The sequence below is a fragment of the Papio anubis genome, chromosome 15, assembly GCF_008728515.1.
Source record: "Papio anubis isolate 15944 chromosome 15, Panubis1.0, whole genome shotgun sequence".
In the NCBI taxonomy this organism is placed as follows: domain Eukaryota; kingdom Metazoa; phylum Chordata; class Mammalia; order Primates; family Cercopithecidae; genus Papio; species Papio anubis.
This window is the reverse complement of record NC_044990.1, coordinates 91,230,801-91,248,367: the sequence shown is the minus strand read 5'-3', so window position 1 is coordinate 91,248,367 and position 17,567 is coordinate 91,230,801. Positions and strand designations below refer to the sequence as shown.

The 17,567-nt window shown below is 57.8% G+C and overlaps 1 protein-coding gene across 1 annotated transcript; it reads left to right on the top strand.

Annotated features, from left to right (window-relative positions):
* The first annotated feature begins 6,980 nt into the window (after nt 1-6,980).
* On the top strand, nt 6,981-17,319 carry LOC116270528. The gene is made up of 3 exons (XM_031655698.1): nt 6,981-9,740; nt 12,648-15,690; nt 15,758-17,319. Exons 2-3 carry the CDS (start codon nt 12,679-12,681, stop codon nt 16,697-16,699), a joined length of 3,954 nt encoding a protein of 1,317 aa, XP_031511558.1. The 5' UTR covers nt 6,981-9,740; nt 12,648-12,678; the 3' UTR covers nt 16,700-17,319.
* Nucleotides 17,320-17,567: the final 248 nt, after the last annotated feature.

Sequence of the window (17,567 nt, the reverse complement as noted above, 5' to 3'; positions counted from 1 at the left end):
GCAGAGTCGGAATCCCGGGGAAGCCCCAGCCTCAGGGAGAGGAGGCCGCGGGGCCGAAAGCCTGGGTGGTTGGAATCTCTGTGGGCATCCAGAATGCAAACCCTACCCCCACGGGCTTTCTCATCTCCTATGGGCTGATTTGAAAGGGGGAAGTGGTGGCGTCTTTATGCTCCCACTTGGGATTCCTGTGTGAGTGGACTGGCAAGAGAGGCCGGTGGGCTTCACAGGCGGGCGCCACGGACCCCCACTCTCAGGTGTGTTGGGTCTAGGCTTCCCGGATGGGCCCTGCCAGCCACTTCCCGGCGCCTCCCTCCCCGGCCGCCTCCCCTTGGTAGAAACAACCCTGGCATTCATTCAGTGCAAGGAGCAGGCGTGTCCGGGGGTAGGGGTGTCCCGGGGGTAGGGGTGTCCGGGGTGTCTGGTGGTAGGGGTGTCCGGGGATAGGAGTGTCCGGGGGTAAGGGTGTCCGGGGGTAGGGGTATCCCGGGGATAGGCGTGTCCGGGGGTAGGCGTGTCCCGGGGGTAGGTGTGTCCGGGGGTAGAGGTGTCCGGGGACAAAGGAAAGGGTCAGGGGAAGGAACAAGGACGCAGGGGGGAACACCAGGGGGGGGAAGGAACAGGGAAGGACCCAGGAACAGGAAGGGGGCCCGGAATGGAAGGAAGGGAAGGGAAGGACAGAAGGGAACCGGGGAGGGAAGGGAACCAGGAAGGGGTGGTTCCGGGGTGACGGGTCTTGGGGGGGTGGAGGAAGGGTGGAGGTCGGAATGGGTGGGAGGTCTGGGTAGGAAGGAATGGGGGGAAGGAAGGAACAAAGGGAAGGAAGGAACCCAGGAAAGGGTCTTGGGGGGAGCCCTGGAACAGTGGAGGGAAGGAATGAAGGAATGGGTAGGGTGGAATGGAGGGAAACGGAATAGAGACGCCCGGTTCGTTTTGTGGGAAGTATAGTCCATGCTGGTAGAGGAATCTGTAGCCTTCTACGCTGGGCAGGCCGCAGCAGTGCAGCTCTGTGCTGAGCTTCCGAATAACCGGACTAACCGAGCTGCTACTGGCGCTTTAAGTCAGAAGAACCAGAGAGACAGGCACATCGGGGCGAGGGGCCTCACGTCGCACACATCCGTGCAGCGTGGTCCCAGGACCGTGGGTGTGGGGAAATTAACCGAGGATTACCTTTCAGGAAAAGAAACCCAGTTAAGGTAAGTCAGACCTGTTGCTAGCGTACGTAACACAGCAGTAGTACCTGTGTAGCCGGCTTTCCGGAAAGAGGCTTTCCCTCTCCACCTGCTGTGTGCCCTGCTGTGTGCCCCGCTGTGTGGAAGGCAAGGCCAGCTCGCATGAGCAGGGCACGGCTGGATTCAAACGGGGTGGACTCCGTCTCCATCCGCGAATCAAACCCCTCTGTGAGAATCAGAAAGTGAGTCTATTTAGAAACCGATTCTAGATTAGAACACACAAACACAAAACCCACAAGCATCGTAAACAAAAGCCGGCAGTGCCTTTCTTCACTTTTCTGTTACAGAGAGACCCAAAAGTTGAAAAGAAAAAGCCACAGAAAGCACTGAGGGGACACTGAGGGAGACACTGAGGGAGACACTGAGGGGGCACTGAGGGGGCACTGAGGGGACACCGAGCCAACTCTGCTGTTTAAAACGGCACCGGCGGGTTTCATTGTTGTTATAAAAGTGACGTGTGCACAGCTTCGGGAATCCAAATGCATTCACAGCAGCGTGTGGGGAAAGCAGCTTCCAGCCACCCAGATAACAAGGCCACAGTGGCCTAAGTGTCCTCCCAGGAGCCTCCTCCACACACACACCCTGGCTGTGCGCCTATACGTGAGACACCCCTGCATTTGCGTGCTGTGCCACACACACAATCTCTTTCCCCAAACAGGAAGCATCGTATACGCCATGGTTTGCTTTTGGCTGTTTTCATTAAACTAGGTTTTAAAATATTTTTCTGTATCACCATACACAGACCAATCTCCGCCTTTTTAACTGCTGCCTAGTATTCCATGGTACTCCTGTGCCATAATTCAAATACCCCGTGGGTGTGGCTCTCAGTGGGTTCCGTCGCGTGAGTGGCGTTTGCGAACACCTGCTCTTATGGCGACCTCCAGTGCTGCTCCCCCGCTCTTCTGAAAAGGCATTAGTCTGTCCCTACAGCGCAGTGGTGCCGTATTTCAGTCTAGGATGCATTTTTGTCTTTCATTTTTCTGAAATTGTGGTGCATCCTATATTTTATGGTGTCCATAGTTTAAATGATGGAGTTTTTATTTTTGTTTCTCCAAGACATTCTTATGAAATAAGGTGTGGCCAAGTGTAGTGACCCAGGCCTATAATCCCAGCACTTTGGGAGGCCGAGGCGGGAGGATCACTCGAGCTCAGAAGTTTGAGACAAGCCTGGGCAACATGGCAAAACCCTGTCTCTACAAAAAATAATAATAATAATACAAAAATTAGCTGGACGCGGTGTTGACGCCTGTAGTCCCAGCTCCTTGGGAGACTGAGGTGGGAGGATTGCCAGAGCCTGAGAGGTTGAGGTTGCAGTGAGTCGAGATCATGTCACTGCACTCCAGCCCAGGTAACACAGTCAGACCCTAAAAAAAAAAAAGAAAAAAGAAAGGGAGGGAGAGAGGGAAGAAGGAAGGAGGGAGGGAGGGAAGGAAGGAGAAAAGGCAGGAAAGCAGAAAGGAAAGGAGGGAGGGAGGAAGGAAGGAAAAAAGGAAGGGAGGGAGGGAGGGAGAAAGGGGAAGGGCAAGGGAAGGAAGGAAGGAAGGAAGGAGGGAAGGAAGGAAAAGAGGGCACATTTCACAATCCCTTAGGCCCAGCAAGGTGTGGCTCCCCAGGAGTTCTCTGGGAGCGTCAGCGTTGCACATCCCTGTAGATCCACATCTCTTGCGAGACATGAGGCACCAGGAAGGGGCAGGTGGGAGGATGAGCACCTCTCACTCCCAGATGGCAGACAAGGATGCTTCAGAGGCAGATGAGGCCCAGAATATGCCTGTTCTCAGCCTGAAGCTATCGGCAGACACCTCTCTCTCAGGCCCACGAATGTGAGATCTGAAGCCAGGACTTGGGATGGAGAGTCCCAATCATGGCTGAGAAAGGACATGGGCATCCTCACAAACACGCCACACAGAAGTCACACGCTAGGAACATGTGCCGTGTGGGAATATGAGCACGTCAGTAACACACACGTGTTTAGACTTCAGGCTGATTAACATGAATCCGTTTTCCCAAACTCTTTGATTAAGAGATTTTGCATTTATATTTAAAATTATTGTCTCCAGTGTTTTCATATCTGAAAGCCATGGCAGAGCTGTCCTTGTCCTTCCTTTCCCATGTTGGAGGGAGCGGATCCAGGGAGGCTCCGTGACTCAAGCGGGCGGGACAGCCACTCGGTGCGCCCAGCCCAGGAAGTGGCAAAGCCCAGCCCCGTCAGGCCTAGAACCTCGGGCTCCCTAACGAATGTTATTTCTATCTATTCCATGCTCGCCTAGAAGCAGGGCCCTTTTTACTACCCCCGTTTTGTAGACAAGGAAAGTAAGATTCAGGAGGTCTGAGTATCTCTCCCAGAGCTGCATTTTGTGAGCACAGAGCAGCTTTTAAACCCGATGCATCTGAAAACCACACTCAAACTTTCTCCCCTTCCCCTAATCCCGGGAGACCTCACCACCACCACAGCCCGCAGCAAACCCTGGCGATTGCATAACCTCAGGCTCGGCTGCCAGAAGCCAGTGCCACCTGTTTTGGCTGTGGGTATAAAAATTAACAGAACATCCGCTGATAAAATCGGTAATACCCAGACTGGTGTTCAATCCAAACCTCTGCGCTTAAAAAACTCCATCACTGAAGTTCATTCCAAAGGTTGCTTTAGGTTGGAAATAACTTTGGAGTCGGAGTGCAGGCACTGCAGCTCCCCTGATTACAATCCCTGGTGTGCAGACGCATTTCCAGTTAACACACAGAAATAAGTTATCAGCTCACTCAGCCCGCTGCGGGAAAAGCATTCACACGAGGTCTCAAAGAACAGCCTGAGACCATCTCGGGATTCGTGTGCTGCACCCCGACCGGCTGCTGGTCAGCAAACAAGGGCTTAGACAGACAAAGGCAGGGACTGTGTGTGATCTGGGGCAGACAGACAAAGGCGGGGACCGTGCCTGATCTGGGACATTCTGTGTCTGGCACCACGCACGTCGCGAACGTTCTGTCTGATGGCCACAGGGGTGGTCCCCAGGGTCTGAACCATCGTGCAGCCCCGTGGGCACGATGCCTTCCCCACCCTCCTTGTGCCCCAAGAAGGGTGATCGCCCAGGACCCCCAACTCTGGCTCTCCCTCGGGCAGGACAGGCTGCACGACCTGGGGCCCTGGTGGTGCCGCTGGGGACCATGACCAGCCTGCAGATCCGGGGGACAGCCTTGTCTTGTCCCACCCACCAGAAAGCCGGAGAGCACACAGTCCCCAGGGCCCTGCCAGCGGGATGCTCGTGCACCCCGGGGTTCCGCAAAGCCTCACCTCTCCTGGGACCGTCTGTGCTGTCAGGGTCCTTGAATGACACCTGTCATGACACAGCTGTGCTGTCTCCCTCTCCTATCTTAACGGTTCATTTTTAAGTTTGTTTCAAACAAAACTAGCCCCAACAACTCCCACACCCCTTCGCCCAGCATCAGCAGCTGTTACTATTTGCTCTTGTCTCTCACTGCACCCACGTGAGCATGCGCACACACTCGTACATATGAGCTCGCACACACAATTGTTTCTGAACCATTTGAGAGTGATCTGCCGACCCTGTATCCTCTCACCGTAAATATTTCCGATGAATTTCCTCAGAAAAGAGCAGGCTCTTCTGTAACCACTGTTTATTCAAAATCGGAATTTAACCTTCGGTAATGCTATCATCCAACAGAACGGCATTCTGTTGCAATATAATATACTACATTGTAGTTCTTATTATGTGTTAGAAATTTTGCCTGCTGTTTCATCGGTTTCCTTTATAATCTATATATTTGTAGCACAAATTCGTGACAGAAGCTCACTAACCCGAGGACCTGCACGTCCCACAGGTACTGAGGGGCCCGAGGCAGTTGCTGTCATTAGGCAGCGAGCAAGCGTCCCTGGAACCCTCTGCTGACTTACTCATGTCTCAGGCCTGGAAGAGCGTCCAGTGCTTACGGCCTCAGTCAGCCTGGGATGGACAGTGACCCCGTTATCAGTCACAGCCAACTAGACACTCCTTCGCTGGTCACTGCCGGTTGACCAGATGCCCCTTTGTAGGTCCCAGCTAAGTCACTCACATATAAGGTCTTATGTAGGTCACAAAACATGTTCAGGTCAAGGCCTTAGGGTATCCCGGCCCAAAAGGCCACACCCATCGTTAGCCAGATTTATTTCCAGGAAATACAGATACTCAGTTCTCCGACTGGTTCATTAGCACAGTCTGAACTATTCCGCACCTAGTTACCAAAAATCAACAGGGAGCAGTCAGCAAACACTTGTTCTCGGCTTTCCTAGATGGACAGTGACCGCTGCAATAATGCACAGAAGCTGCTGGGGAGGGGCGTGGCCAGATCAGCTCCACCCCGCCTGAGGGCCGCTCTCCCCACCCCGCAGGATCCTGGCCGGGCCTCCAGCCTTCCAGGATTTTTAGAAAGTACGCATCCTTTGGGGTTAGCTTTTCTTTTTCATAAGTCTAATATTAGATTCTTTAGTAATCTCTTCTCAGCCTTTAGGCTAAGATCAAGTTTAGATTTATTTGTAAAATGTTAGGAGCCTCAACTTAAAGGGATCAGTGTTGTTTAAAACCAATCTTAAAAAAAAAAAAAGCTACTAAGGAGGCGAGCTTGCTTCTCTCTCTTCTTTTTTTTTTTTTGAAACAGAGTCTTGCTCTGTCGCCCAGACTGGAGGGCAGTGGCCGGATCTCAGCTCACTGCAAGCTCCGCCTCCCGGGTTTACGCCATTCTCCTGCCTCAGCCTCCCGAGTAGCTGGGACTACAGGCGCCCGCCACCTCGCCAGGCTAGTTTTTTGTATTTTTTAGTAGAGACGGGGTTTCACCGTGTTAGCCAGGATGGTCTTGATCTTCTGACCTCGTGATCCGCCCGTCTCGGCCTCCCAAAGTGCTGGGATTACAGGTTTGAGCCACCACACCCAGCCTTTTTTTTTTTTTTTTTGAGATGGAGTTTCTCGGCTCACTGCAACCTCTGCTTCCAGGGTTCAAGCGATTCTCCTGCCTTAGCCTCCCGAGTAGCTGGGACTACAGGCACCCACCACTGCGTCCAGCTAAGTTTTGTGTTTTTAGTAGGGACAGGGTTTCAGCATGTTGGCCAGGCTGGCCTCGAACTCCTGACCTCGTGATCTGCCCACCTCAGCCTCCCAAAGTGCTGGGATTACAGGCGTGAGCCACCGTGCCCGGCCCTTCTCTTTTTATAACACTAATTCAGTGGACCCTGCCTGGTGGCCTAGAGCCGGCCATGGAGCCCACGCCTGGCTGGTCTCTGGGCAGAATGTCGCCTATCATCAGCAGAACAGTTGGGCCACGGAGGCCACTTATTCAAGGCCTTTGGTTAAACCCTCCCCAGGTCCACACTCTGCTTGGGGACCACATCTCAGGCAGGCGTCTCTCACCCTGCCTGGCCTGGACACTGGCAGGTCCACGTCTGCAGAAAGGTGTCTCGTTCCTCCAGGCTAGCCAGAGAGAACCCCAGAGGGGAGGGAAGCCGGGGGCTGAGCCACAGAGGGCAGGGAGACCAGGGGCGAGCCACAGAGGGCAGGGAGACCGGGGGCGAGCCACAGAGGGCAGGGAGGCTGGGGAGCAGAGGGCAGGGAGGCTGGGGGCAGAGGGCAGGGAGGCTGGGGGCAGAGGGGAGGGAGGCTGGGGGCGGAGGGCAGGGAGGCTGGGAGCAGAGGGCAGGGAAGCTGGGGGCAGAGGGCAGGGAGACCGGTGCTGAGCCGCAGAGGGCAGGGAGGGTGGGGGCCAAGCTACCAAGAGGAGGAGGGGTGAGTGGCCCCAGGCTCATCCGCAGAGGGGCAGGAAATGGCAGTGCAGGCCTCTGGTGTGGATGGAGGCCCAGGACGTGTTTTGTAAGCACTGTTGGCTGAGGGCATCCAAATGTCGGTCAGAAGCATGTGGGGCTGGTGCGGGGATGTGTGTGACATGGCTGAGGCTGGTCCGTGTTCTGAGCAGGCTCCTGGAACAGCCGCACAGTTGTAGGCCCAGCTGCCGCATGAAACCGGCCCTGCCCTTCTCTCAGAGGAGCACACCACGGCCGAGGGTGTTCCCACGGCCCGAGGGCTCTCCGAGCAGGGCCAGGCTCAGGTGAGCCCAGCACAGCCACTGACCAGGCAGAACAGTGGCCTCCAGGCCTCGCTGTCCAGAGCCCCAGCAAAGAACCTGCCGTAGGGTGCTGCTGTCCATGTCAAGGTGGGCCGGGTGTGTCTCCTGCGCTGTGATGGACTCTAGTCTCACTGTATTTTCAAACGACCTCTCTGGCTGGCCAGAGCCACCGACAACTAAATTAGGAAAGCCGGGCACCCTGCTGTTTATATTGGCCCCTGGGAGGAAGACATTCCATTCCCTGTGGTTCTGCAGCTCGTCCAAGTGCTGGGGGGACTCCGAGGGAGGCCTGGCCTCGCCCCGCACTGCTGGGCGGGCAGCGGTCACACAAGGCAGCCCAGACTCAGCCAGCGCAGCTCTGACCAGGGGCCTTTGCGGGAGGCTTTGAGGGGCGGGGCGGACGGCCCAAGGGGCAGCGCTGGCTCTGGCACGTGAGGACGGGTTCCCTCAGCAGCACGTGGGAGAGGGCGGGGCCACCTTCGCAGGAGACGCGCAGAGCCTTGTGGGGGAGTCGCCGAAAGTCCTGGGCCCCCCTCTCAGTTCATGACTTGGGGGCGCTCCTGGCGTCTGTGCTGTTCCCCTTTGTGGGAACACCGAGGTCTGTGCGGGTCACCGTGGGGCTCCCAGAGCTGGGCCTCTGGGAAAGGCTCCCTGAGGTGGGGGCATCTGAGCCGGGTTGTGAAGGATGAGCAGGAGCTCGTCAGGGAGGCAGCGAGGCTGTTCCAGGCTGAAGGGCACAGCGAGGTTGGGCGTGGAGTGGGCAAGTGGGGTGGAGGCTGGAGCTGGCAGGAAAGGGGGTGGCGAGGAGGGAAAGGGGGTTGCGTAGTGAGTGAACCGAGCCTCCGCGGGCGCTGCCGGCGGTGGGTAAATCGATATTCTGTGGAACGCTGTTCGCCACCCACGGGTCTGCTGCCAGCCCGCCCAGCTGTGCCCAGCGCTGCTGTAGGCTCGGGAAAGTAAAGATCAGAACCAACACAGGTCCTGCCCACGGAGGGGCTCTGCTCTAGTGGGGAGCTGGGCAAAAACAGAGGTGACTCGTTTAAAAGTGCACTCGGATCTTAGAAAATTGTAGTGCTGTGACAGTAGTCACCTGGGACATGCCAGCAGCAGCAGCCGTGGGCCGTGGACTCCTGGAATCCCCCGGCCAGTGAAGCCCAGAGCGCAGAACATGCTGAGCTGGGGGGCTGCTCGTGCAGACCCCAGAAGAAGGAACCACCCGCAGGTTCAAGGAACCCAAAGACAGCAGCACCTCTGAGGCTCCGGCGAGGGGCAGGGACCAGCGAGGGTGAGCGCAATAGTGGGCGGTGGGCGCAGGACCTCATGATGAGAAGGGGCAGTCCAGGGGGACGGCAGGACAGCAGGGAGCAGGGGAGTGGCAGGCCAGGCCCAGGGAGGAACTTGGTTAATGATGATTGCAAAACACAAAGGCTCTGTGAAGGGGGCTGTGGAATCCCCTCTCGCTCCCGCCCAAGGGTGTCGTCCTGAACTGCGGACGCCTCCAACAGCCACAGGTCCATGGCTGAGGCCACCTCAGCGAGGCGGGACTCACCCAAAGAGGACTTTCTAGCTCTGGCCGAACCCCTAATCCTCAGCCGATAAACCCAGAGGAGCATCCTGATCTCTGCGAGTGAAAACGTGTTTCAGACGATCACACTGCGGGGTGAATGCCACTGTGACAGCTGAAGAACGGGACGGGGCGGCCGAGTCTGTGCTCTGTGCCCACCTCTGCTTGCCGGCCAGGTCCTGATGACACCCTGACCTCATAAGCGGTCACAGACTCAGATGTGCTATGGAGCTAAACTGGATTTTGAGTCACTGTGACTCTTAAGGAGGGCGTGAGGCAAGTCCAACCTACGAGGGTCCCACTAACACGGCCACACCACCCGGGACAGGCGCTCGGCCTCGACAGGGCCTCCGAGTATGGGGAGTGGTCCCCTGCCCAAGCCGCTCACCACCTGAGGTCAGGGCAATGGGAATTTATAAGTCAGCGTGGAGCTCCATTACTCTCTGCTTCCAAACTCGCCTCCCGTCAAGGCAGGAGGATGAGCTGGTTTAATTCCAGCTCTGTTTTTCATCTTTCTATTTGGACGGTGGGGCTCAGAAGCCGTCAGCGAGGGATGTGGGAAGGGGCAGACGGACGTCACACGTGGCTGAGCCAGGCGGCCTTTATTCAGATGATCAGAATGTCCCCACCGCAAGCAGTCAGCATGGCTGGGTCAGTCATCCGAATGACTCACCTGCAAAGTCATTAAGACAACTGAGACGCCCAGCCAGCGGGGACAAAACGTGTGACAGGCTCTGTGGACAACGGCCTGAGAAGTTCAGCCTCCTCGGGTGAAGGGAGCGCAGCCCTCCACGGGCGGCCCAGTCACAGCAGAGGGGACGTGCCCGGAGACGCCCGGCGGAAGGCAGGTAGGGCCGCTGACCCTGTGATGGCTGGGGGTACAGCCTTCGGAGGGAGCACGATGCCCCCAGGCTGGTGCCCCAAGCCCGAGGTCGGCCTGCTCCTCTGTCCTCCCCGTCCCCACGGCGCAGCTGAGAGTGTGCCTGTCCACCCTGGCTTCGGCGGGGTATGGGCGGCCGCTGGCTGGGGCAGTTCTGGGGCTGCCCTGGATCACTTTACCAGCCACGGGGACACAGCGGCTCCTTCCTGGGTGGGCTCCGATGACTCAGAACAAGGGCGTGCCTGGCAGCAGGACGCACAGCTGCTCCTTGGATTAGTTTATTTTTACAGTCGTCCCAGCTCGCAGCACACTGTGGCCTTGCGGCAGGTTCCGAGTTTAGTTTTCGTGTGTCTCATCCTCGCCTGGTTTGGAAGGAGCGCCGTCTGCCTCAGTGGTTCCGAGTGAGGTCCCCGGACCAGCCTCAGAATCACCAGGGACTCGTTAAAATGCAGATTCCCAGGCCCCACCCCAGACCGTGGATCACAGGCGGTGGTGGTGTGGCCCCGAAATCCGGATCTCAGCAAGGCCTCTTGATCCACTGATGCCCACCGGGGTTTGGGGGAGAACAGCACACTCTCCGCGTGAACTCACTGAACTGAGCAAGGGAGGCGTCTGGGGAGGTGGAGGAAGCAGAGTCCTGTGTTCCATCTGTGGCCCGGCCACTCCTCCGTGTGGGGTCTGTCCTGGCCCTCGGTCATCGCATGCCCACGGCAACACAGCCACGCGGTCATGTGGTCAGCTGCTGTCACCTCCCCCATCAGGGCTGCTTGGCAGAAGCTTTTAACAAGGAAATCTGTCCATGGCTTCAAAAACAGAGCTCTCTCCTTTGAAAAACACAGACAAACCCAAAAAGAGAAGTATGTCCACACATTTCCTTCCAGTCTGTTTTCAGCCTGTTCAGTTTCTTTCTTTCTTTTTTTTTTTTTTTTTTTTGAGACGGAGTCTCGCTCTGTCGCCCAGGCTGGAGTGCAGTGGCGCGATCTCGGCTCACTGCAAGCTCCGCCTCCTGGGTTTACGCCATTCTCCTGCCTCAGCCTCCCGAGTTGCTGGGACTACAGGCGCCCTCCACCTCGCCCGGCTAATTTTTTGTATTTTTAGTAGAGATGGGGTTTCACTGTGTTAGCCACGATGGTCTCGATCTCCTGACCTCATGATCCGCCCACCTCTGCCTCCCAAAGTGCTGGGATTACAGGCGTGAGCCACCGCGCCCGGCCTCAGCTTCTTGAAAACAGTCGGGTTAGAGTGAGCTTTCCACTTGGTGCCACATCACCAGCCGCGTCTGGCCGCCGACTCTTCTCCCACGAATGTGGACCTGCCGTTGTGCGGCCGCCTGGAGTTTGACATGGAGGATGCTCTAGATTTTTCAACATTATAAACGGCACCGTGAAGGCGGCTTTTCCTGTAATTCTTGAGTCTTTGTTCCTCGTCCCTGATGATTTCCTTAGAATGAATGACTAACAGGTGTGACAGCTAAGATTCTGGGTGCGTCTACACAGAATTACCATCTGTGGAGGTCAGAGGCGGCTCCACCCCTGCCACAGTTGGGGAGACCTTCCAGCTTTGCTCCTGTGGTCACAGCTGCTCGGGAGCAGAACTTACCCTGGACCCAGGCTCAGAAAACACCATCAAATCACAAAGACCCTGTCTCTCCAAGCTGGACCCACTTGGTCCCGTCTCCTTGAAAGCTGGGCTGGTAGGAAGGAGTCCTAGGTGGACCATGACAGGCATCTCTTTCTCGCTGGGTTGGACATTTGATCGGGAATATGGAATGGAAGAGACGAGGATTTGACCGAATTGGTCTTGACCCTCTCATATCTCTTAACATTCCCTCTCCTCATATGTAAATTTTTCACATCTGGCTGCATTTGCCTCCATCATCCTCTTGCATTTCCCTCATCACGTCAGCTTTTCTTTTGTAACCATCACTCTCCTTGGTAGCACATCACATCTGGCTGCATTTACTCATCATCTCCTCCCATTCCCTCATCTCATCATCCTCTCTTATGACATCATCACTTCATCTCTGCAGGAAACCCTCATCTCCTCATCTCTTATGATGCCCTCTTCACATCATCTCTGCCATTTATATCACATCATAATTTACATCATCTCCTCCTCTCTTATAGTACATCATCTGCTTTCATGCTCTCTCATATGACACATCATCCTCATCTGCGGGGTATCCCCTCCTCTCTGCAGCCCCCTCCTCCCCTCCTCTCTGCAGCCCCCTCCTCCCCTCCTCTCTGCAGCCCCTTCTCCCCCACTCCTGGGGGGCCACTGCCCACTGCAGTGCTGGTTCCTGCCCAGGAGCTTGTGAGGAAATTCTTTCTCCTCTCTCCACCCACCCCAGACCTGAGCGATTTACCAAATCTTCAGAATCTCTGCTGTAGGGATCCAAGTCCCTGGACCGTGGCAGAATTTATGCTGTTAGTTTCATCTTTCGTACTTAACAGTAGAGACATACACAGGCCACACAGAGAATAGACACTTCTTTATACTCGCTGTTTCACCTACTGTACAAGCAAAATATGTTTGTTAAATTTTTTTAATATGTTGCATATGCAAAGTGGTTTTCCAAATGTTTTCACAAAACCGTTCAACGTCAACTCCTCAGTGCCCTCAGGAGGAGCGTGGCTCAGAAGTTCCTGCCATTTAACAGGAAACAGTGACCCAGAAAAGCTTTGGCATCCCTGACACCCCCGAATTAACAGCAGGGACAGCCCAGAAGCCACAGCTCCTGGCTCCTAATCTCTGTCTCTCCCTACCACGCTTTCGGGGCCCCTGAGAACATGGGATTGCCCCATAATCAATGTTCTAGAATCACCTTGCAAAAAACATGATGACGAAATAAGTGACGATTCCTTTTTTTCTACAGTCAGAAGAGCAGAAAGACCTGCAGTGACATCATGTCTGTGGACGCCCAAGCCCTGAAGAAGAAGATGGGCAAGCTGGCCTGTGACCCGGCCGCCCACTCCATCCTCAGCAGCTTGCTGCTGTACGTCACGGGCCGCGCAGACCGGCCCTCGGGGACAGAGGCCGGGGAGAGCAGGCCCAGCCACCAGACCCAGACCCAGGAGGCCACCCAGAGGCCCACGCGCTTCCAGCTCCTGCAGGCCAAGTTCCTGGGCACCGGCCGGGAGCGCTACCTCAAGAGGACCCGGGAGGTGGGCCGGCTGATCTCCAAGGACAAGCAGGGGCCTGGTGGGGGCCTCGTGGGTGCCACCATCAACAAGCTCCTGGAGAAGACCAAGGAGCCGGCCCCGAAGCCCTGCCCCAGCGAGAAGCCCCGCTGGGGCCACCCGGCCGGGAAGAGCACCGTGAAGAACATCCTAAAGATATTCTTGGCCGCCGAGGAGAAGGAGGCGAAGGAGAAAGAAGCGCGCGAGAAGCCCGCTGCGGAGCGGCCCAAAGTCGCCAGGGGCCTCTTGCCGAAGATCATGGGCAAGAGCTCAGTGCTGTCCAAGCTGCGGGAGAAGTTCGAGCAGAACAGCTGCCTGTGCTCAGAGGCCGGGGCGCTGAGGGTGCACACGCAGGAGCGGAAGAAGAGGAACCTGCAGAGGAAGAAGATGCATCGGCCAGAGGTGTGCGTGCTACACACGGCCACCATGGCCAGCACCTGCGTCAAGACGCCCCTCGCCCGCTTTCTGGCCTGCACGGCCGAGCCCCTGCCGGCCCTCAGCATCGCCACCATCGTCTGTGGCCCCAGGAGCTGGCTGTCCCACTGCACCAAAATCAGCCACTCGGAGGCGAGGCGTCTGCCCAGAGGAGAAGCCAGCGTGCTCTCCAGTGCCAGGGAGACAGAACCCAGTGGCAATAAAGCAGCAGGAAAGGGCCCCCTGGAGGGGGAGCCCCAAAGACAGCCAAGGCCCTCGAAGCCCGTGACACCCCAGGTGATGGCTCGAAGGGACGGCCAGGCTGTCCCCTCGATGGCCCCCTCTTGTGCTCCCTGCACAGATGAAGTCCTCCTTGGCCTTGTGCCTGCATCGTCCCCACTGGGATCAGCCAGCCCGTGGGGCACCAGATCAGCCGCAGGTGACGGGACGGCAGACCCCACGGCAGAGAGCACTGCAGGAGGCGTCCAGGAGGTGAGGGGAGCCAGACTCACGTGGTCTCCTGGGCCCCCGGGTGAGAGTGCAGGGGAGGGCCCTGAAATCACCATGACTATTTGCAGTTCAGAGGACGAACGGGAAGGAGCAGGCTTCCCAGACCCAGGGAGAGACCCGCTCTTTGCCACCCAGAAGTATTTCCCAGAACAGAAGGTGCCGGGCCACATCCCACCACTGAACACTCCGTCGGTCCAGGCTGCTCGGAGAACACAGCCTGCCACGGAGTCCCCACGGATAACTGTCCAAATCCCGGTTGTCCACGAAATGCCAGCCCCTCCCCCCATGCTGCAAAATACAGCAAGTTGTGAAAACAAACGTTCTCATATTTTTGGAGGAGGGAATGTGGTTGAAAATGCACACATAGAATTTCCCACCGTGACTGAGAACAGAAAGGGTCACCAAGCCCCAGTGGAACTGAGCAAGCTTTCAGGGACCCAGGTGGGACTCAGCGTCTCTTTGCCGCAAGGGCCAGGGGCAGCTTGGGATCCGGCAGCAGCAAGAGGGACTGCGGGTGCCGACCACAGTGTCCCAGAGAGAGTTCCGACAGAGAGACTCCAGACAGAGAAGGAAAACAAAGGCAGCTTTGAGAATTCACATGGTCCCAGGAATCCTGACGATATTTCAGGAAAGAGGACCTCTGAGCTCAGAGAGGAGAAGCATCCGTTGCCAGAATCTAATGAAATATCAACGCAAAACAAGGGCTCCGCAACGAGTTATCCTGCAGCCTCACAAAACCTTCTGAGGGGAAACACCAACCATGCTTCCAGCAGCCAGCAAGTGCTGTCCCCGACCGGGAGAAATCCAACAGGTGCCCCCGCGTCGCTGGCGGCACCATCCAAGGGGCATATGGGGCCTGAGGGTGTCACCCCGATGGGCACGACTGTGCCCGACGCACTGGAGGAATGCAGAAGGCCACTGCTAACAGAGTCCGCTCAGCCCCTGAAGGCTGCCGAGGAAATCACCAGCCATGAATTTCATGAGAACCCACTGTCCTCATTAAATGAACGACCCAAACCAGGTGTGAAAGCCTGTGGGGCGATGGCAGCTGCAGGGAGCGTTGTGAGCCGTGCCACGCCTGCACCAGTGCCAGGCAGCACCCAGAGCCCTGGAGACCGCAGAGTGGGAGAGCCAGAGACGCTGGGCCAGGAGGGAAGCAGAGCCTTGTCCAAAAGCCATCCCAGAGGAGAGACTCTCCCTCAAGACCCCCACAGCCACGGCCTCCTGGCCCCCGGGGGATCCTCGGAGCCCAAGAGTGGAGCAGCAGGGAGGAGCCTCCTGAGAAGTGCGGCCCTCGCCCGGCACCCAGAGGACGCTGTGGCCCTCGCCCGTCACCCAGAGGACGCTGCGGCCCTCGCCCGGCACCCAGAGGCACCCCGATTACACACTTCAAACACGTCGGCAGCCAGCAGACATACGGCAGCCGTAGGAGGCAGAAAGGATGTGGCTGTGGAAGGAAACCTTTTGGGTTTCAGCACAAAGTCTGGAATTCCTGCTTCTGATCATCCTAGACCACAGGCAAAGAGTGTGGCAGAGTCCCCGAGCTATGGCCCTGGCCTCCCACCGTCGCCTCCTGAGAACCCACAGGCAAAGGGCAGGGAGGGTGTCATGTCTCCCGGTGGGGCAGAGCCTGACCATCTGCTTCCCGTGATGCCTCCCATGCAGGCGGACATGGGGTGGGCAGGTGGCACCCACCAGCGGGACCCTCCCCATCTACAGGCACACCTGCCCCCTGCTGCTGGTGACACACAGGCCAAGCTCTGGGCCAGTGTCCCCGACCCTAGGACCCAAGCAGGTGACATCGTTCAGGGACAGGCCCAGAAACAGGTTCAGGAACTGGGGAGGCTACAGGGTGACCAGGCCCAGAAAGGGGACTCCCCAGGCACGGGCCTGCAGGGAACAGGCTCAGTGCCGTCGGGACCCAGGGACAGGTTCAGGGACAGACCCAGAAATGGGCTCAGGGACACGTTCAGGGACAGGCCCAGAACAACAGGTTCAGGAACAGGCTCAGGGACAGGCCCAGTGGCAGACCCAGATAGAGGCCCAGAAACGGACTCAGCAGCAGGCCCAGAAAGGGGCTCAGGCATGGGCCCAGGAACAGGCTCATGGGCAGACCCAGATAGAGGCTCAGGGGCAGGCCCGGAAAGCGGCTCAGGAACGGGCTCGGGAACAGGCTCAGGGGCAGGCCCAGATAGAGGTCCAGAGGCGGGCTCAGGAACAGGCCCAGAAAGGGGCTCAGGAACGGGCACGGGAACAGGGTCGGGAGCAGACCCAGACAGAGGCTCAGGGGCAGGCCCAGAAACGGGCTCAGGGGCAGGCTCGGGAACAGGATTGGGAACAGGCCTTGATATGTGGGATGGCGTCTCGGGCCTGGGAGCAGCCCATCAGTGGCACCGCTGAGGGAGTAGATGCTGCTGGCAGGAGTGGGGCGTCTGGAAGCCCAGCCCCCAGGGATGGTGGACAGTCGGGGGGCAGCGGCCTAGGGGAGCCCAGCACCCGGCACCCACCCCCAGGAAGCCACCCCCTCAGGGGCACGAGCGTTGCCACCTCTCCCCTGAGGCTGAGAAAGAGCCCAGCTGAGCCCACGCCCGAGGCTGGGGGCTGCTGGACTCCCCAGGCCCCAGCCCAGAAGGGGCCCCCAGACCACCCCGGGGCTGAGAGGGTCCCGCAGGACACGATGAAGGCATCGGAGCCTGAGCGTCACAGGAGGTCCACGCGCCTGGCCAAGTACAAAGCCCAGAGCTTCAGTGACCAGAGGGCCTTCGATTTGTCCTTCAGACCAATGAGCGTCAGGGCCAGCGACACGTCTGAGCTCCCAAAGTGAGGCCCCGAGTCCACACCGTGGCTCGCCCAGCAATGTGACATCTGCCCATCAAGGGCCTTCAGGCATTTTCCTGCCTCCAAATGCGTCTTGGAGAATCCCCTACGGAGACGCCTGTTTCCATAATTCTCTCTCCCTTCTTCACAAGCTGACCTTGGGAGGACTGAGCTACATGAGGGTCGGGTCCCTGTCACCCCACAGAGCCACGAGGCCATGGGGGTGGGAGGTGCGGGCCTGTGGCCTCACCAGGCCCTCGGGATTCTTTGTGTCTTCACCCAAGGGCACCGGCTCACCCCTGTCTCACATACCCTGCAGCGTGGAGCTCACACCTCCCGCAGTGGCACGGTGTGTGCGCCCCCTCGACCTGCAGGACACTGGTGCTTTGGGACGCCTCCCCAGCTCTCACAGGGCTGCCTCCCACCACTCCCTGTCCATGCCCCGCCATGCCCTGCTCTCACGTGGCCGTGTGACACCCACCCTCCATGGGCCCAAAGTGACACACACGGCCCCACCCCGCAGGACTCGAAAGAAAGGGCAGAGTTTCAGGCCGGGCGCAGTGGCTCATGCCTGTAATCCCTGCACTTTGGGAGGCTGAGGCGGGTGGATCGCGAGGTCTGGAGATGGAGACCATCCTGGCCAACATGGTGAAACCCTGTCTCTACTAAAAATACAAAAAATTAGCCAGGCGTGGTGGTGGGCGCCTGTAGTCCCAGCTACTCGGGAGGCTGAGGCAGGACAATGGTGTGAACCCGGGAGGCGGAGCTTGAAGTGAGCCGAGATCGCGCCACTGCACTCCAGCCTGGGGACAGAGCGAGACTCCGTCTCAAAAAAAAAAAAAAGAAAGGGCAGAGCTTCCTCCAGCCTCAGACGC